The 21,727-nt window shown below is 41.2% G+C and overlaps 1 protein-coding gene across 1 annotated transcript in view; it reads left to right on the forward strand.

Annotated features, from left to right (window-relative positions):
* Positions 1-469: 469 nt before the first annotated feature.
* The window catches only part of RNF125 (ring finger protein 125), a 38,237-nt gene continuing 16,979 nt past the window's right edge, over positions 470-21,727 (forward strand). The window contains exons 1-3 of the mRNA XM_008538888.2: positions 470-2,735; positions 17,496-17,649; positions 21,140-21,234. Of these exons, the coding sequence (XP_008537110.1) occupies positions 2,572-2,735; positions 17,496-17,649; positions 21,140-21,234 (413 nt within the window). The 5' untranslated portion in view covers positions 470-2,571. The remainder of the gene's footprint in view (positions 2,736-17,495; positions 17,650-21,139; positions 21,235-21,727) is intronic.

A 21,727-nucleotide genomic window follows, 5' to 3' on the forward strand; every position in this document is an offset into this window, starting at 1 on the left:
ATATTTGCCTTTCAAAAGGTCTCTTTAGTTGCAATGTGGAGAATAGATTGGACAGTGGCAATAGCAGATGCAGGTGGAGTAGATGGGAACTATTGCAACAGGTGACAAGAAAGGACGCAACGATTTAAAGTGAGTTGTAGCTGGCTATGGGAATAGAAAAAAGGAAACAATTCAAGAACTACTGAGAGATCCACTGGAGGCAGAATTGTCATCGTGACTGTGATTGCTTCAATGTGAATGAGGAAGAGAAAGACATCAGGATGGTTCCCAGGTGTCTGGACTGAGCTACCAGGTAGATTGTAGTGCCATTGACCAAGAGACGGATAAACAGCTGCAGGTGGAACTGGTGGGAGGTTATGGTAATGAGTTCATTGTTGCACAGGTTGAGCTGAAGGTGCCTGAAGCAACCAGGTGGTTATGTCAGGACAGCACTTGAGCACTTGAGTAACCTAGAGTAGAGATAAAGACTGGAAAGTCTTTGGAATCTTGATGGTAACAGAATCTACACGATTTTTGAGATTCTTAAGGAGGGAGGGAGGAATGAGAAGGGAAAAGATATTAAGACAGAATCCTAGGATCTCCAGCACTTAGCTTTTCCAGGAGAAGGAAAGTCCAGCGAAGGAGACTAAGAACAGGCAGAAAGAAAGAAGGAAAGCCAAGGCGAGTTTCTACAAGGAGGGAGCGGTCAACACTGACAGATATAGTTGAGATGTCACGCAAGAACAGAACTAAAGAGAGTTGATTGGATTTAGCCACACAAAGGCCACTGGTGATGAAGCAGTTTTGGGACAGATGGAGGTGGAGTGGTTGATTCAGAACCCAGGTTGGTCTTGATAAAGAGAGGATAATTAAGAAATGGAGACATGAAAGGTAGAGAATCAAGTCAAGAAATTTGGCCTTCAAGAGGACACAGGGCAGGAGCTGAGGGACATGTGGGATCCAAGGAAGGTTTTTGTTTTTCTTTTAAAGATGGGAATGGCTGTCTTTTCTTCACTCCTATATCCAACTCATTAGCAAGCCCTTTCAGGTTTTTCGCCCAAATATATTCCAAACCTGTCCACCTCTCACCTTCCTACCCTGATATCTTCCTGGTTCGAACCATTATCATCCTCACTTGGACTAGTTTGGTAGCCCCCTAACCAGTTTCTCTGCTACCATTTTTATCTTGTTCCTGTCTTTTTGAAACCACACAGCAGTCAGAGTAAATCAAATCATGGCACCTGGAATAAATCCAAACTCTTAGTCCTGGCCTGTAAGATTGGATATGATCAGGCCCCTCTCCAACCTCCTCTCATCCCATCTACCCTACTCCTCTCCTGTGCTCCAGCTCCACAGGGCTTCTTTCTGTTCTTTGTTCCTGCCTCACCCACCAGTCCCAGTGCCTAGCAAGCTTTTTCCTAAATCACTGAATGGCTGACTCCTTTTCCTTGTTCATGACTGCTCAAATGTCACCTCATCCAAAAAGTCTTCTCTGATCTTATCCTTCTCCCTTATCCTCACTCCTGTTTTATCTTGTTCAGGGCTCTTACCATCTGAAATGATCTTGTTCATTTATTTCTTTGATAATTACTTATATCTTCTTATTAAAAGTAAAGTCTGGGGGAAACCAGGTGAAGTTTATGGGATTATGATGAGTTATTGTATTACATGTTATTGTATGTACATATTGAATGTGTGTATTATTTCTCAATAATAAGCCTATGAATCTATAGTTATCTCAAAATAGATGTGAGAACCGGGATTTCGCTTGCTTGTTAGGAATTGTGACCCCATCACCAGAACACAGTCTGGCATGCAGTGGGCACTAAATAAGTCTTATCAAATGCGTGAATTAATAAGTGACATATTTAGTCCGGTTTAAAAAGAGGATGGGGGATTTTACAAACAAAATCAAGAGATCCTGACCCGAGGAAACTAGGGGTCATAGAATCTAGCATTAGAATCCCTGTCCTAGAGCTAGGATCAGAATCCAGACCTCCAGAACTCTCTGCACTCCCCCATGCTACCTCTCCATTCCTGGAGTATGGATTAGATGGCCGAAGTAGTGATTAAGGGACGCTCAATCATAGATCATCTCTGTAGTTTGTTATGATTACAACAACGCGGGACCGACAGGACCATCCCCTTACAAGTAAGTGATCTCGGATTCTCATAAAGACGACCAGGCCCGCACTTTCCTTAACTTGCCACAGTGGGGAAGAAGGATGTGCGATAACCTAGAAGCTTCACTGGCGGCCCAGGTCCTCTGCTCTGCAGTTGAGGTTTCAGGTTTCAATCCTCGCAGGACCACGAGACGCTACGGCGCGCACCGCGCGGTCGCCGCCTCCGTCTCCGCGCCTCCGGCAAGGCACCAAGCGAGAGACAATTTCAGACGCGCGGCCGCGCGCTCCGCCTGCCCTAGAGCGAGGTTGGGCGCCGCGGCCGAGGCTGCTTCCAGGCTGCGCTAGCGGGGCGCGCAGGGAGGCGGCGATCGCAGCTGGGCCGGGACTTCCTTCCTCCCTCGTAGGACAACAAAACAACCCGGCAGCAGGCGCGGAGCTCTTGGCAGCTGGCTGGGCGAGAGGCGCCGCGATGGGCTCCGTGCTGAGCAGCGATAGCGGCAAATCCGCGCCCGCCTCGGCCACCCCGCGGGCCCTGGAGCGCAGAAGGGACCCTGAGCTGCCCGTCACGTCCTTTGACTGCTCTGTGTGCCTCGAGGTGTTGCACCAGCCTGTCCGGACCCGCTGTGGCCACGTGTAAGTGCTAGGGGAGCTCGATTTGCGTGCCCACCCGCTGGGGAGGGCGGTGTGTTGGGGGAGCTGAAGGCATGGGCAGGGGAGGGCGGTTTCAGAAGGCAGCACTTGGGAGAAACTGCTGCAGGGAGAAACCTGGACCCGTCGAATGCGGGCCACGGGAAAAATGCCCAGTTGGAAGGTGACACAGGATTTCAGGAGGAGAAAACGGCAACGAGCGGGCCCTGCAGTCCCACTAAAACTGCCTCCTTCCGAAGTCCAGGTGTGGAGCCCCTGAATGGGCATCCCAGGGGCGGGACCCACAGGGAGCCAGGGCTGGGGAGGGTGGGCTTTGCAGGAGAACTCGCAGCCGCCTAGGCGCAAAGCAGCGGGCCCCAGCAAAGCAGTTATCCCGCTGAACTCGGTTAATCGAGCGGTGCTTACCCCCCACCCTCTCACCCCCGGGTCGGTTTTGTTTTCCTGGCTGTGTGCACGTGTTCCAGAACGCTCACTGAGGCTCGTCTCTTGAGCAAACAAGGAACTGTGCAAACTGTCTTTCCACCCCCATCTCCCTTTCTCAGTACAGACACGCAGATCCCTCAAAGATTGTCAAACTGGAACGTCTAAGTGACTTTGTGTCAGTCGTTAGAGTTTAACAACCTGTCAGGGTGGAGTCTGGGGCTTGAACGTTGGCAGCAAGCCCGTGAATGTAGCCGTTTAAAACCCAGCCACGAAGGGGCAGGAGGTTGCAGACTACCTGCCTTACGCTCCGCCTCCCCAAATGGCTGGAAAGTAGAAATAAAAATAACTGTCTTAAAAACCGCGAACTGTTTAAAATTCGCTGTTAGGGTAGTTTCAAAGAAAAGTTGAAAAACAGAATCTCTATATAAAATTGGCACGTCCTCAATGTGTGCTTGAGTAACTAGTACAGTAGTGGGAGTAGGATCTGTGAAATTGTGTTCTCTGTTTACTTAGAAGCTTTCTTTTCGTGAATGCACGGGTGTGTGACTGAGTGTGTGTATGTGTGTGTGTGTAGGGGCGGGGTTGCATAGAGCAAGAGCGGAAGCCCACTTAATGTCTTTGGACGGCCGACTAGCAAATTTGCTGAAGAGCCAGGGCAATACCACAATGGCTAGTAAGTGCTTGTGGCTTCCTAGGAAAAAAGAAGTACCATATTGTAAGTGCAAGTGCACAGAATGTTTTCAAAAGGACTTAGGTGGTCCTTGACACCTGTAGTTTAGTGCCTGAGAAGCATTTTTCACCACTGAGAAGCCCGGCCGTGAGCCAGGGAGAAAAATCTGCAGCCCACACAATGTTTAAATAAAGAGTGCCTGGGCGTTATTTTGTGGCTGTATTTTCAGGGCCTGCTGTTTCAGCTTCCTACTTTAAACTCAGGGCTCATTTACCTACGATCTTTTTTCCCAGCTGTCCAGATGTAGCTCATTGACATATGGAAGCCCTGATATTGTTGTGTAACAGTATAAAGCATATCGACTAGTTCAGGGCAGTGATAACCTCTGTGTTAACATTAACACTTTAAAGTGGCACCCAAGATGCACAATGGGCATCAAGTTGAAGATTCCTTTTGTAGAACTGAATTAGGCAGCTTTGCTGTTGGAAATTGGTATCTGATTGGAGATTGTGTTCCCCGCTTTGTATTTTGAATGCTATAATTTACAGTTTGCAGTGTTTTTGCTTCTGCTAAAGGGTAATATAAATTTGCAAAATGTTCTCTTTGTTAGAGTAAATAGGAAACCAGCAACTGGAAAAATAGTCGTAAAGTAGCACAGCAAGGGCTGGATGAATTGCCTTCCCTCACTTTACTGTTCTTTGTTTTGACAAATCTATGTCCATTGTTCTGGCCTCGCACAGAGTTTCCATATTCCTCCTTTTGGCAAATTTACTTGGGGCCCTTCCGCTTTATAAATGTTAACTAGAGTCCCTTATGCACTGGAGATGGTGAGCGCTGTAAACACCATTTGTACTTCCTAAATGAATTACTTTCTTCCATGGAACTTAAATTGGAAAATGAAGAAAGGCGAATGAAACCCCTCTATATTATCTCACATTGAAGCTAATTTCCAAACTTGTTGAACTAGGTTTTTTATGCTTTCTGTTTATAAACCTATTTCAAATCAAGCAAGTATAAGAATGGCAACAATACCTTGAAGAAGCAATAGGTATAAAGCATTTAGTAAATTGCAGTGTTGCAGTAGAAACAGTGGGCATGATAGAGAGCAGGATTTGAAATTCAACTGCCTTCAACCAGCTGTGTGACCATCACATTGCTTAATGTCTTTGAATCTCAGTTTCTTCATTTTTAAATAGTGTGAGTAATGGAATTTTTATGAGTATTTGAAATGTAAAAGTAGCCCATAATAAAGGCTTAAAACATAATTTCTGTCTCCTTCAAAGTCATTCTACAAAGCAAAAACCCATGAATTGGATTATTTCTTATCTCTGTATTTTCTTTGGAATAAAACTGAGCCACCAAAGATAGATCTATCACATTTCCAAGGTGTGCTAGATAGCCTTACTTTTAGCTTAGTTCTTTTTCCTTTGGTGGACTTTAAGAAGTTCCATTTTAATGTTCTGTCATTTCACATTGACTTTTATTCATATCACTGTATCAGTTGTCAAAATAGATTTGGGGAAAGACTTGCTGCCTCTGCCTTCTCTTCTGTCATCAGCGAGCTAGGAAGGAGGGAGAAGATAAGTTGAAGCTGTATAAATGAAACTGAAAGAGAGTCTGATTTACATTTAGAAGACATGTGCAAAGAAATTTGCTTTCTGATTGGATATGGTAGATATAGGGGAAGAAAGAAATCAAAGACAACTCCCAAACAGGTGACAGAGATAAAGAGGGGCGGAGTTTAGCTCAGGAGGAAGTTAATGAACTCATGTTTGGGCCTGTTGAATGTACAGTAGTCTGATAGGGAATGGAAATATCCCAGAGACACTGGGAGAGTGGGTTTGGGGAAAGAGGTCAGAGCTAAGGGAGTTATCTAAAAGGATTAAGAGGTTGTGAATGGGCCTAAGTACAAACTGGAGCATACATGTTATAAGGTACAAAAAGCCGCATCTCCGTTGAACTGAGTTGGATTAAGTTGTTCTAACTCCCAGAGTTTGCCTAATTTTTTAAGTGAAACTTGAGAATAATTCTGAAATGCTTTCAGGTAAATGGATTAAAACATTTCATTTGTGGTCAAGTATGGGCAGGAAAGCCTGCACCAAATTAGTGGTTCTCTAAGTAGAGTCTGAGAGTTTCCTGATGCGTTTTAAACTGACTCAGAAATATACACTAGTGCTTTCATTCTTTTTTTTTTTGAATTTTAGTCTATTTTATTAAAAAAATTTTTTTGAGGTATAATTGACATATTATGTTAGCTTCAGGTATACAACATAATGATTTTTATATTTGTATATATTGTGAAGTGATCATCACAAAAAGTTTAGTTTACATCTGTCACCACACCTAGTTACAAAAGTTTTTTTCTTGTGATAAGAACTTTTAAGATCTACTCTCTTAGCAACTTTCAAATATGCAATATAGTTTTATTAACTATAGTCACCATGCTGTACATTACATCCCCAGGACTTATTTATTTTATAACTGTAAGTTTGTAACTTTTGACCCCCTTCACCCATTTTGCCACCCCCCCCCCCCACAGTACTTTCATTCCATTCTTATGGGAGATGTGCAATTGCAAAGACTTCTTTTTTAACCTAGGTTAAAGCTACTTATCCTATTATTTATTATACATATTTGTTACCTACTTGTGTATTATCTGTTAGTAAGGGCTCTCCAGAGAAACAACCAATAGGATATTTGTATGGGCAGAGAGAGAAAGATTGATTTGAAGAAATTGGTTTACATTACTGAGGATAATCTCTTTGGTAAAATTCAACTGATTATAGATGTTAACCATATCAATAGAAGAACTTCACAACAACACCTGGATAAGTGTTTGATTAAATAACTGAGTACTATAGCCCAGCCAAGTGGACACGTAAGACTAACCATCACATCCGTCCCATGAATTTTTAAGGGTTATTAAAATCTGGTTATCAAAAACAAAAGTTAGATCATTATCAGGCTTTGCTAGATGGTCCTTCAGAATTCTACTAAGAAGTCTGGCTGTGGGGCAACCATGGACTATATGTTGCTCAAGCAGACAGCAGGAATCCACACAATTTTCTTTAAATTAAAGTCGTTCTTCATTTAGCTTTGTCATTATTGTTTTGGGTTGTTTGATTGGATTGACCATGATATGAGGTGCATTCATTTATTGATCCAGCAAACATCTCCTGCTCTGTGCTGAGCACATAGACCCAAATGCTATCCTCTTGGAGCTTGCATTCTCATGGGGAAGATGGACAATAAACAAGATATGAGTGTTAAGTATATAGTTTGTTATATAGCCATAGGTGTTAAGATTTAAAAAATAAGGCAAAGAAGGGCTGGTCCGGTGGCGTAGTGGTTAGGTTCACACACTCCACTTCAGTGGCCCGCGCTTCACGGGTTTGGATCCCAGGTGCAGATCTACATACCACATGTCAAGCCACGCAGTAGCGGCATCTCACATACAAAAAAATAGAGGAATATTGGCACAGATATTAGCTCAGGGGCAATCTTCCTCACCAAAAAAAAAATAATAATAATAAGGCAAAGAAATAGGATAGGAAGTATGTAGGGGAGCTGTGATTTTAGGATATTTAGAGCAGTGTTTCTTGAATTATCTGTTGTAAAGAACCAGTGAGGTCTTCTTGTTTTGTTTTATTTTGTTTTAATTTCTAGCCCATCACAGATCAATACTTTTGTAAAATAAAAAACGTACTATGGAAAAAGGAAATTTAAAAGTACGAAAGATATGTAAAATACAAGCTCTCATTGTAAAACTTATCATTAGGAGGCCAGCCTGGTGGCAGAGTGGCTAAGTTTGTGCACTCTGCTTTGGCAGCCTGGGTGCAGACCTATGCACTGCTCATTAAGCCATGCTGTGGCGGCATCCCACATACAAAATAGAGGAAGATTGGCACAGATGTTAGCTCAGGGACAATCTTCCTCAAGCAAAAAGAGGAAGATTGGCAATGGATGTTAACTCAGGGCCAATCCTCCTCACCAAAAAAACCCAAAATTATATATATATATATATATTATTAGATTCAACTGACATAAAATTACTCTGTCAGATTTCTATGCAGGTTTATAAACACTTCTCTCAATTTCTGTCCTTAATTAAGCATGAGCTATTGATAAACAGGGCCTCATTTTGAGCAGCCTTGGTCTACAGGAAGTTAGAGGTTAAGGAAGCTAGTTTGGCTGAGCCAGGTGAATGAGGGGCAGTTGTATGGGGTCTGAGGGCTTTTTTAAGAAGTTTGGTTTTTTCTTTGAGTGAGGATTTTGAGCAGTCATGGCATGAGCTGATTTAGAAGAATCCCTCTGGCTGCTATGTTGAGAATACACTGTAGTGGGAAGAGCAGGATGAGCAGGGTGAGTTAGGAGGCCATTGCAATAATCCAGTTGAGAGACACCAGGACGTGCACGGAAATGGTAGAGGTGGTGAAAAGGGTAGGATTTCAGATATAGTTGAAGGTATAGCTAACAAGATGGATTCAGTGTGGAGTTGGGAGAAAGTGAGGAATCGAGGATGACTGCAGAGTTCTTCCTTGGCCTGAGCTAAGGCTGGAGTTGTCCTAACTGAGATGGGAAAGACTGAGAGGACAGGATGAGGATCAGGGTTAAGTCAGGAGTTCAGTTACCGACAAGTCAAGTTTGGCACAGCCAAGAGGAGATGTTGAGTAGGCAATTGGATATCTGAGTCTGCAGTTCAGAGGAAGATCTGGGCTGTAGATAAGTAAAATTGGGAATCGTAAGCATGTACTTGATATAAATCCAGGGGACTGGATGAGTTTGTCAAGGAGTAGGTATAGTTAGAAAAGAATAGAGGTCCAAGGACTGAGCAGTGGTGCACACCAACTTTTAGAAGCTGGGACCTGAAAACCAGAAAGGCAACAGCCAAAGGGGTAAGAAGGAAACCATCTGGTGTCCCGGAGGCCCAGTGAGTGCAAGAAGTATTTTTGAGGGAAGAGGGCTGCACTGAATCCACTGCCACTTAAAGGTCAAGTAGTTGAAGACTGAGAACTGACTATTAGATTTAGTACTGTGGAGACTATTGGTGACCTTGAGAAGAGCAGTTTCAATGGAATGGTGGGTTCCAAAGCCTAATTGGAGTGCGTTCACAAGCGATCAGAGGAACCTATTAGAGACAGGGAGGATATCATCAAGTTATCATCTTATCATCAAGTTGAGAGGCAAAAGGAAGGAGAGAAACTGGGACAATAGCTGGAAGAAGTGGGATCAAGAGAGTTTTCTTTTAAGAGAAGAAGAATTTTGTATGCTAATGGAAATGAACCCATAGTGAGGGAAAAATTGATGCACAGGAGAGAGGAGAGAATTGCAGGAGCAATGCCTTTGAGTAGGGGAGAAGTGCAAGGATTTACACTGGGGAGCTTGGCCTTAGCTAGGACAATGGACAGTTCATCCATTTAACAGAATGTAGAGTATTAAATGAGCATAGATGCGGGTAGCTGAATTGAGGTAGTGCGAGGTTGTAGTTCTCATCTCCTAGCAAGTTATCATTGACATAACATGACCTGTGATTTGACTTGAAGACAAAGCTTTGCGGTTTAAATCTGTACCATCCATGCCACTGATGCTAAAACAAATGTATATAGAATGTCTCCTCATCCTAAAATACTTGGGTAGGTGTCGCTTATAATAGGACGAGTGGAGTCTTTTGTACTATCAAGGTCCAAAAACCCCTGAGAGCCATTGCTCTAATAAAGAAATGCTACTTTCCATGTTGCCTCTGCTGTGAGGTCTGGCACTTAGTAGGGGAATTAAAGAATAGCTCTAAAGCAAAATGCAGTTTGCATACTTTGGTGAACACCCCTCAAGTGGGAATAACCACTCCATGGTGCCAGCCAGCTGATGCTATTAATAGTAATAGATAGGAGTTCATGATAGTTTTTGAAATCCATTCCTTTTATACACTTACTCATCTGTGCCTGTATTACTGAGAATTTCAGAAAGACGTAATTAAGCTTCCTCTGGTGGTTGGACGGCTCCGTGTTTACTTAGCAACATTAGGGTTGTCATAGGCAAATTAAATATTAGTGACCTCTTAAGTTATGTATTCTCTAACAAACAGAACCTACATGATGTAGCAGATTGAGTTTTATGCTGAGATTCTCCTTAGAACCTGGCTACTGGTCCTTGGACCAGCCCCCACTGCAGAATCTCAGGCCCCACCTCAAATCTAAATCAGAATCTGCATTTTAACAAGATACCCAGGTGATTTATATCCACTTTTAAAAGTATAGCCTTAGATAATCCTATTTAATTGGCAATAAGATAAAGTACGTTGAGGACCGTGTTTGAGAGTTGTAGAGGCACCCTTCTAAGATTTTAGGTTAAAGGAAATAAAATTTTCCCTAGGGGGCTAAAATTAAAATCAACACATAATGGAGTGTAGGGATATGCAGAGTCAATATTTGGAGGCTGAAAGCTTCCCAGGATGGACTTTGAGTGTAACCTAATTGAACACATGAACACGATGAGGAAATCTTGAGGGGCAGGGTGTAGCTGGAGGGCCTATGCTCTAAGAATAGCTGCACTTGGGCCTCTCCAGGCTGACTCATCATTGGTGAAGAGTGAGTGGGTATGTTGGTGTGTGTGTTTATTGCCCTATATTGGAATATTTTAGCCTGAGACTCTTATTGTCACTTTGAATAACAATAGCAGCTGCCCCCATTCTGTTTACATTTTCAAGCTCCCCAAGCCAGCTCAAGATTTTAATTCTGCTTTGTAGTGGCATACCCACAGTGAGGCAGCCTAGTGTCAAGAACATAAGTAAAAGCTTAGTTCAGTCACATGTTGCCAACAGCTCCTTCCAGAACCACATTTAGGGACAATGTCTGGATACTTCTTTTGTCTGTCTAGCCCTAGGCCCTGTGGAGTCGCTCATGCATCCCATCCTCTTAGGGTTCAGCTGTCCTCTTAAGATTGGATCCATCATTTCAGCCCATGTCCTCAGCACCCCTTTCTCCCTTTGCTCCAGTCCTTTGCTCCCCTCTTCATTAAAAGGGTTTTATTGCTAATCACTTAATTTAGGGAAAGAGAATGAGGTTAATAAAATAACCAATGGGACTGGGCTAATTAAGTTTCCAGCTGGTTTCTGAGTTCTTGGTCATTATCTAGTTCCTGATTGATTTCTTCAGGAGCTGCCAACTCAACAGGAGGGAGGCAGGTGATGTAAATGAATGTGGAGGGTGCATACCTCACAGGAAGGGGCACCAACCCGTGTAGCCACTCAAGACTGTGAGTCCAGAATTGCAGCTGATAGCTTTTCAAGAGAAGCCAGAAATTTGGGTTTATGTATAAAATCTGATTTTAAAGCAATTGCCATTTTTTTTCCCGAATTTTTGGAAACTCATTCCAAATTTTTGAAAACATTGAACCAGTCTAAAAAAAATGAATTGACTTCCATCCTCAGCTTCTATCTTTCATCTAAATTCTCCTTATTTTGATCATGTCTTTTATAACTCGTCATTTTCAACCACCTTATGGAGGGGGGAGGGGGCAGACAAATGGAAATCCCTTATTCTCTTAGGTTTCTGACCATTTCCATCCCTTGGGTCCTCCCAGAAGGACACAACACTCTTATTTATTAATGGGAACGTTGGGCCCTGCCCAGAAAATTCTTTGGGAAATTCCCCACAACCGATTTAGTTATTTCAGTTTACTGGTGGTTTACTGAGTAGCTACTATGTGCCTGGGGCTGTGTAGGAGGGAGGCCTGCAAGATTCTGAATGGTTCTGTAATGTGTATGTTTCTCTGGTCATCGTGCAGTGTTACTGTTACTGACCTGGTGTCACTGTGGCATTTTCGTCTTGTTGTGTTGTATTTTTCAGCTTTATGAGGCGATACAGTACAATTCACACATAGTGTACAGGTTGATGAATTTTGGTAATTGTAAACAACCCTATTATCACCACCACAAACAATACCTAGAACAGTTAGTTCTATTACCCTGAAAAGTTCCCCCAAATCCTTTGCAATCAATTCCCTCTGCAAAAGCCCCCAGCCCCAGGCAACCCTATCTGCTGTCTGTCACTAAGTTTTGGAATTATATAGTAAGTAGTCTTGTGTTTGACTTCTTTCACTTAGCATAGTGGGGCATATATTTGTCGTCATTTAGTATAAGTCCTTTTGCCTCTACTTCCAAAATAAATCCTAAATCTGTCTGTCCACTTACCTTGTCTACTGCTGCTCTGCCGGTCTAAGCACCCTCCTCTCTTGAACTGACCCTTACAATGGACTTAAAACGGGGCTCCTCGCTGTGGCTCTTGCACCACAGGAATCCTTTCTTCACACAGGAACCAGTGATCTATATAATGTAAATCAAGTCATGTCACCCTCCTGTTTAAAACCCTCTGTTGCCTTCCTAGCACTCTTAGCTGTGGCTTTATGGTTCATCTCCTACCTACTTCACTATCCCACACATCTCCGATTCCTCTCCTGGGGGCCCCCAACATTTCAGCCATGCTGGCTCTCTATACCTCAGTAAGATAGTTCCTGAATTTTGTACCTTTTGTTTTCAGCTTGGAAAACCATTCCCAGATCTTCCCAAGACTGGTGCCTTCAAATATCATCTCAGGGACCACCCATCTGACTGCTCCCTCCGCCCCACCCACTCTATTTTTATTGTCAACTATTTTGTTTTTCTCAGAGCATTTATTATTTGCCAGTCTATTTGTTTACCCGCGTATTTCCTCTCTCCCCCTTCCAGAACACTGAGAGCAGGGACCTTAGACATGGTCTCATCTCTTGCATGTTGAACACAGCCCGGCAATAGTAAGCTATTACCAAAAATTTCGCCAGTGAATGCATGTGTATATGGGTGGGGCTTGGAAGATTCGTGCAGGTTTATGTTTTCTGTCATAAACTCTTCGTTATGACCATGGAATAACTGTTCTTGCTAAAAGCCACATAAATTAATTTTTTTTAATTTTGTATTTTCTCTCTTGGCCTTATATTTCAAATCATTCTGTGCTCTTGAAATTTATTTAAATAATCATAAATGCAATGTAATCTTTTCCTCACACTGAATTTGGATGCCATTAAAAATATATTTTTAAAAATATTTTTCTCGGGGCGGCCCAGTGGCGCAGCGGTTAAGTGCCCATGTTCCGCTTTGGTGGCCGGGAGTTCACCGGTTTGGATCCCGGGTGCGGACATGGCACCGCTTGGCAAGCCATGCTGTGGTAGGTGTCCCACATATAAAGTAGAGGAAGATGGGCACGGATGTTAGCTCAGGGCTAATCTTCCTCAAACAAACAAACAAACAAACACAATTCTCATTTGGGGCCGGCCTGGTGGTGTGGCGGTTGAGTTTGCACATCCCACTTTGGTGGCCTGGGGTTCACTGGTTCAGATCCTTGGTGTGGACCTATGCACTGCTTGTCAAGCCATGCTGTGGTAGGCGTCCCACATATACAGTAGAGGAAGATGGGCATGGATGTTAGCTCAGGGCCACTCTTCCTCAGCAAAAAGAGGAGGATTGGCAGCAGTTAGCTCAGGGCTAATCTTCCTCAAAAAAAAAAAATTTTTCTCTCAAATCACATCCTATTAAAAATTTCAGGTCTTTCATCCTCCTAACATTGCCCTTCCTAATTGTCCAACTGAATTTTTCTCAGGAGTGAAGACAACTTAAGTCATAGTAAAGTTAAGTTACACATGGTTAAGTAAAGAAATATTAAATCATAGCAGATGATTAATTTTCCCCAACGTTTTATTACAAAAAATTTCAAACATACAGCTGAAAGAATTGTACAATGAACACCGTTTATCCACTACCTAAATTCTACAACTGTTAATTTTGCTATATTTGCTTTTATCTCTCACGTTAACACATACCTAAATTCATCCATCAATTCATATTATTTTTTGATGCATTTAATAGTAGGGTGCAAATATCACCACTCTATCCCTTCTCATATCAGCATGCATGGTATTGATCACAGTCCAATATTTGTTTATGTTTTTTTAGAGGTAAATTACATACTTGGCGAAATGCACAGATCTTAGATCTAACATTTACTGAGTTTTGACAAATGTTTAGCCCAAACCCCTCTCAAGATACAGAATACTTTCATTACCCTGAGAAAGTTCCTTCATGCCCCTTGCCAGCAAATCCCCATCTGTGTACCCTAATAGGCAACCGTTGTGATTTTTTTTTTCTACCATACATCAATTGGGCCTATTCTAGAACTTTATATAAGTGGACTTATACAGGATGTACTCGGTCGTGTCTGGTTTCTTTCACTCAGTACATCTTTGAGGTTCATCCATGGTGTTGCATGTATCAGTAATTTTTTCTTGTTTATTGCTATGTAGTATTCCATTGTAGGAATATGCCACAGTTTATTTATTTTCTTGTTAATGGACACCTGGGTTATTTCCAGTTTGAGGCTATTATGAAAACATTCCTTATGAATATTCTTGTATAAATGGACATATGTTTTCATTTCTCTTGAATAAATAGGCTTGGTATTGCAGGGCCAAGGGGTGCCTGTATGTTTTGTTTTGTAACAAACTACCAGACCATTTATCCCAAGTGGCTATGGGTGGTTAACTTTTTAAAAAACTTATGTATTGTGTAGGTAATATGGTCATATGGTTCAAATTTAAAATTTGACAATGAAAACACCCTCCTTCTCCACATACCCCTGCTTTCCAGTTCTCGTTTCTCCAAGAGGTAGGTAAATGTTCTTACTTTCTTTATCCTTTTAGATGTTTTTACACATCTGCAAAGCTACAAGTTCTCATCCTATATATACCGTTCTGCGCTTTGCTTTCTAAGAGGTTTTATTTTTGAGTTATCTTGTCTATGTGCCTATTAATGTAGTTTATATATATATTCATTATCTAAACCTGAATAGCCCCATATGGATTCTAATTAGACAATTCATAAAATGCTTGATCACTTGTATACTTTTTATGTTAATGTACCAGAGGAGGGATGTTAAATTCTCCAGCTCTAGCGACTTCAATTTGATGGCTGGACCTTTAGGGAAAGAATTTTAACCTCAGATCTTTTGAACTAAGCAGTTGTGCAGTCCAGCTTCTGCACCCCAGCAAGTGAGACTTAAGCTACAGTGGCATCCAATTCCTCTCCTTATTTGTAACACTTTTAAAAGTTGTGGTTTTTATATATTGTAATCAGTAAGTTCAGTCTGTTCCAAAACACCTTGGTCTTGATGTGTTTTCTCCATTTAATAATCACTTTTATTAAAACAAGTACAGCTTATTGACTGATCTACCAGATTTGCAACTGATATTCTCACATATGCGATAACATCTCTATGTAACACTATCGTACAGGCGTAGGGAGGTTTTAGTGAGGGACTTGATGAAACAGGCCTCATGGATGCTACTTATCATGAATCTCTATGAGGCATTTCCGTTGTCGTAGTTATCAGTTGTAGTTACAAAAACATATGCACAGCACTTAGAAAATGCCAGCAGAAATGTCCCCTGTGTAAAGCCCACTGGTCTCTATATTGCTGATCTTATAATTTTGCTGCTTCTGCTTGTCACTAGGAGGAATTGAGGTGATTAAAAAGACTACAAACTTTGAACCCTTACTGAAACTATTTGAGGTTCAAAGCCCTATTGTTTTCTGGCTGTGTCACCTTGGCAAGTTGTTACACCTCCCTGAACCTCAGTTTGCCGTCAGTCAAGTGAGGAGAAAGCAGAGCAGCATCTTAGGATGACCGTGAGGGCTATGAGGCGATGTACATCAGGGCCCACCCGAGGACTTGGCTCCAGGATTAGCCTTCTGCTGGTGTTGGCATAAAACTCAAATAAGTTGTGAGAAAAGGGGGAAGACCTATTATTTGTCAAAAAACTTTGCTGTCTGCTTGCTCCTAAATTACGTAAGTCAATAATTCATGTCTGAACCACAAGTGTTGTATTAGAAAGGGTAATTATGAGTTGAGCATTTGGACCATTTGTAGTAAATGCCCTTCGGGATTCCATTTTGAGAACCAATCCTTAGGGCCTCAAAGAAATGCCAGGGCAGACTGTGCCTTAGCATTTACAATCACCCAAGGCAGAAAAAAGTGAAACTACAGCAGAGGACTTAAGTCTCTTGATTCTAAAAGTATTGCTCTTTCCAACTGGGGCAGCTGTGGTGGTGGTGGGAAGAAAAGTTAGTGAATTTTAGACAAGAAAACCTCAGCTTTAGACCAACCAAGTTCAAGCACTTTCTATAGATGTGCCTTTGCAGAAGTAATTTAACCTCTATGTACCTCAATTTCCTCCTCTATAAATGGAAATAATCTTTCTTAGGGGTTTGTTCAGTTAAATGAATTAAGGTATGTGGAAGTGTTTTAAAAATTTCTAAAACACCGGTGTATCTACCAAGTTTGAAGTTACATCAAAATAAAATGTTACCAAGCAGCAATAATAATAACAAAGACACTTAGGGAAAAACGGGTGGGAACCTAGGCAGATCTGGGGTTCTAAATAAGGAGTGGGATGGTTCCATCAAGCTGTTGCTGAATCAGTCTTTGTGTCACTCTGTTTAGCATTCAACTTCAGAGAGAGGGTTCGCGTAGTCTGGCCCACATCAGGTGCTCTCGCCTTCAGCAGGGGATTGTGGGCACTTTGAGGTCCCACCAGATTGTATCTAATATGAGGTTAGTTTCTGCAGAGCAAAATCAAAATGCTCTTGCAAGAAAAAGGGGAAATGGATGCTGGGCAGGCATAAACATCAAGCAAATGCCTCCAGAACAGTGCAAACGTCAGCACCCTCTGTATGCATAGAAGAATTTTATAACAGAAGTAGAAGAGAGTACATTTAAGAACCAGCAATGGCCAGTATAATTGGGAGTTCAGTTTTTGAAATTTCATTGAACTGCATAGCTATGATATATGAACTTTTCAGTATGTGTAGTATACTTAAATTTTAAAAGCTTAACTTTTGCCATGTGTTAATAGTCCCAAATAGGTAATTATATGCTGAGTACTTTAAGAGCTGTCAGATCTTGCTATCTAAATGCTCATTTTTATTTCTGTGTGTAGTTAGCCTTCAACAGCTCCTATAAATAGGTTAAGATTTTCTGTGAATTCTGTTGACTATGCTAAGATTTTATTATGATCATCTTTAAATAAATCAGGGAATATATTTCTTGACTTGGAGGATATTCCTAATAGTGGTAATACTGATTAGATCATTTTCTATATCTGGGGATGACTTTAAAATTATTTTATAAAGAATTATAATGTCTTGTATTTTTACCTTCTAAACTTGCTGCTATCTTCTTATCTAACATACAAAATCCCACAGAGCAAAGACCTATTTTCCCCCCAAATTTTAGATATAATAGGATTAAAGAAGAGAAAGAACACAGTGTAGATCCTCTGAGTTATAGTTTTCACTATGTATATACGAATGCTATTTCACCACTCTGTCTATATTCTTTTGTTTAAATGCGTGCAGTGCATATGGTGAGAACATGTGACCCCAAAGAAGTCTTAGTGGGAAGGTAAGAGATCCTCTGGCGAATGTAGGATGCAAATGGACCTTTACTTTGGCAGTGCAGCTCACAGTGTACGAGGTATCATTAGAATATGGTTTACACACACCAATACGCAATGGTGGCGCCTTTATACCTCTTAAGGAAAGTGATGAATTCTTGGTTTGTTTCCGGTAGATTCTGCCGTTCCTGTATTGCTACTAGTCTAAAGAACAATAAGTGGACCTGTCCTTATTGCCGGGCATATCTTCCTTCAGAAGGAGTTCCAGCAACTGATGTAGCCAAAAGAATGAAATCAGAGTACCAGAATTGCACAGAGTGTGACACCGCGGTATGTGACCCTTGCCTGTGCTCACGATTACTGGCTTAGCCCTCTGAGAAGATTGTTATGCAGCTAATCACTGTACCTATGCCTTTGACCTCATCCTACCCCGACTTCTAAAGTTTATTGTCTCAGCCTCTCCCCTTCCCTTTCTCCAATTTCATGTGTGTAGGCTGCAGTAAAATTGTCACCTGACTCCAACCATCACCTAATTTTTCCAACAAATGCTGTCATCGACCACCCCTATTTCCTCTCTTGCTGTAAGTTCCATGACCGCCTATTCTGTGGCCTCCATTCATGCTCCTCTATTGCAGCCCACCAGTGAATAGCTTTATTATCAAATCCAGTGGCATAATTCCACCTATGTGATTCTGGACTATGTAGTATTTATCTCTATTGCTCACTTCCTCCTTGTTGCAGTTTTCCTCTTTGATACTATACTAGCCTGATTGGCTCATGTGAGGTGTTGGAAGCTGTGTAAAAGATTCTAGATTTTATCCTAAATGCAATAGTGAGTATAGGAAAAGGATAAGCTTTTGATCGGGTTTATATTTTGAAGACATCACTCTAGCATGTGCGTGGACAATGGTCTGGAGGGGGCAAAAGTGGGATTGGTGAAGCCAATTAGGCGGCTGTTAGGATGGGTCAGGTAAGAAAGCTGGTTTAGGGTGATAGCATTAGATCTGGAAAGAGGTTGTTTCAAGTATTTAGGAAAGAGAATTGAAGGAAATTGGTAATTGACTGGATGTGGGAGTGAGAGAATGAAGTGTCAAAAATGCCTCCTAGGTTTCTGACATGAGTAGGTGAAGGTGTTAATATGGGGAGCAGATTTGGAGAAGAATCCAGAGTTAAGTTTTAGATATGTTAAGTTTGAACTGCTAAGGGGAGGATATTTAGGGTATACCAGTCTAGAGATCAAAGAGAGATTATGTACTGAGGATCTGAATTTCTTTAGAGAACTTTCTTTTTTTTTTGAGGAAGATTAGCCCTGAGCTAACGTCTGCCGCCAATCCTCCTCTTTTTGCTGAGGAAGACTGGCCCTGAGCTAAGATCCATGCCCATCTTCCTCTACTTTATATATGGGACGCCTACCACAGCATGGCTTGCCAAACGGTGCCATGTCCATACCCAGGATCCAAACCAGTAAACCCCAGGCTGCCAAAGCAGAGCGTGTGCACTTAACCACTGAGCCACAGTGGGCCACTGGGCCAGCCCCTAGAGAACTTTCTTGATTGTTAAGCTAAACTGTAGCCTGTTATGCTCTCTCCTAGCATCTTGTGCTTTTCCTTTATAGCACTTACCACCATTTGTCATTATGCTTTTATGATTTTTTAATTTAATGTCAATTGTCCCCACCAGATTTAAGTTCCATGAGGGTAAGCACTGTGTCTGTTTTATTGGCAACTGTGTACCCAGCACTATGAAAAGTGACTGCACATAGGAAGTGCTGTATGCATTTTTCTTTTTTTTTTTGGAATATTTATGTAAGACAATAATCTATTCGTGGCTGCCTGACTACAGAATTTATGCATGATCTTTGGAGTCAGACATCCTGGGATCCAACACTGATTCTCTGCATTATTCTTTGTGATTTGGGGCAATTATTAATCTAAGTTTTTGTCTACCTCCTTGAAAAATAAGGAAAAAGGTAATGTTCATGTCACAGGCTGATTGTAAAGGTAAATGATAAAACATCAGCTCTTAGCACGGTCTGGAACATTGTAAATGCTCAAAATCAATAGCTTTGTACATTCATAATAATGGATTACTGCTTATTTTTACTTTGATACTTTTTGTCACATATAAAATTCAACATGCACAAAATCAAACTCGTCATATTATTCCATCATCCAGTTCTTCATCTCACCTTTCGTGTCTGTCAGAAACAAGAACATTCTCTCAATTATCTTGGGTGGAAGTCCCTTTCTTTTTTTCATCTACCCATTTCTGATTATTCACAAGGATTTTGATTTTTCCTTTGAGATATTTCTTGTATCTGTCTCTTCCTTTTCATGTTATTCGTCTTGCCCGGAATACTGCAATTCCTTCTATAGCCATTTTAGACTCTATTCTTCAGAGTGCAGGCCACATCTACATTCTGTGAGGTCTGGCCTTCATATTCCAGTACCTAGCATCAAACAGTTTCCTATACACTTGTCTACATATCTTTTTTTCCCCTCCATTAGATTATAAGCACCTTTACTGCAAGCACAGTGGCTTATGTTTCTTCTGCCCTCTCTCACAATGTCTTACTCTATGATTTTATCAATTCATTTGTCAGCATATAGTCCCCAAATTGCTTCATTTTTTGCTGAGGAAGATTAGCCCTGAGCTAACATCTATGACAGTCTTCCTCGACTTTATATGTGGGTTTCTGCCACAGCATGGCTGATGAGTGGTGTAGGTTCACACTCATGATCCAAACACCCCAACCCACGAAGCTGGACCACTGAAGCTGAGTGCACTGAACTTAACCACTACGCTGTGGGGCTGGCCCCCCCAAATTGCTGATTTATATGAGGAATGCTTCTCTTTGTTGATGAAGGAATACAAAGAGGAAGAAAGAAACTTTTAACAAAAGTAGTAAAGAGACAAGAGAGCACTAATGTGCAAAGTTGGATTTTAAAGGTTGTAAAACAATCTGATTTAAGAGAGCTACCTAGATTGGTCCTAGTTTTTACCTCTTTTAGATAGATATTTGTAAAGTAAGGATTTGTCTTTACATTTCCACTTGATTTTATTTTTTACCTTTTGTTAAGCAATTATAACTGTTTCCTTGACATGGTAGGTTTCATATTTGAGGTTTAACTTCCGTAGCTTGGGCAAAATGAAGCAGGGTGGGTAGGCCCCCTTACCACAGCTGTACAGAGCTTCCTTTAGCACAAGATCTTATCAGTATCTGATGACACTTTTAGTAGAATATGTGTTATTGAGCAACAGATCCCTCCTGGTTAGGATTTCTGAATGTATATCTGGAGGAACAAGGGCTCTTTATTCTGCCTTCATAAAAAATGGACTGCAAGAGCTGTCTTTTATGTTTACTCTTAATGGGCCCATTAAGTATACTGTGTATTGTGAATTCATGTAATACTGCTGGATATATTATAAAACCATGGTATTCATATCTTTCTCTGAGGCACAGGGTTTCTTTTTACTTACTAGGAACATCTCTAAAATCCATCCATTTATTCTTTTTATCTTCATTTTCCTTTCTTTCTGTTTCTTTTCTTTTTTTTCTTTCCTCCGTCTTGCTCTCCTTGTCCTCTCCCCATTTTCTTTCTCAATCTTTGGATCTTCTAAGTAGTACAGAAATTTTAAAAGTGTTATTCTTGATAACGCCTTAACTTTGTTGTGCTGTTGTCATGAATGCATGCTTTTAATCTGCTGACCTCACACTATGACCTTATTTGAAATAATGAAAGTCATAAAACCGGATCACATAAGACTTCATTGAACCCCTTTCCAAAAGTGAGTTTATTTTCAATTTGCTTTTGTATAGGTTTGCCTCAGTGAAATGAGGGCACACATAAGAACTTGTCAGAAGTACATAGATAAGTATGGACCACTACAAGAACTTGGGGAGACAGCAACAAGGTTTGTTTCAATACAATATAGTTTAATGCGAAATTTGATATGTCTATATAGAATTTAATGGGCTGGAAAGTTTAACATTTTTATTGTGAAAATTATGTAGTTATGTTTAGGCTCTTAATCATAATACCTGTTATTGGTAATCATTTGTTAATAGCAATAATTATGAAAGAATTTTGCTCTCTTTACTTGAAAAACTTTGCATGGGGGAACCAACAGAAAACAGGAGAGATGGGGAAACTTCCTCAGACAAGTTTGTATTCAGGAAGATCCAAAAATAGAATGCAGAACTGTTCAATTTCTGCCAGGCTCTGTTTTCTGACTAGTAGCTTGCTGAAGTAAATCATGGTTAAAAGCTTATTCATCTTTACTTTTCCATCACCGCTGCTCTGTTTCCCAGCTCATTCCCTCTCATTTTGCTGGTTTCCCTTTAGAAAGCAGGAAGTGACATCTCGGGATATATATCCTAACAAGGAAGAAGGGGCCTCGGGCAGGC

This window comes from Equus przewalskii, chromosome 7 (genome assembly GCF_037783145.1).
Source record: "Equus przewalskii isolate Varuska chromosome 7, EquPr2, whole genome shotgun sequence".
NCBI lineage: Eukaryota > Metazoa > Chordata > Mammalia > Perissodactyla > Equidae > Equus > Equus przewalskii.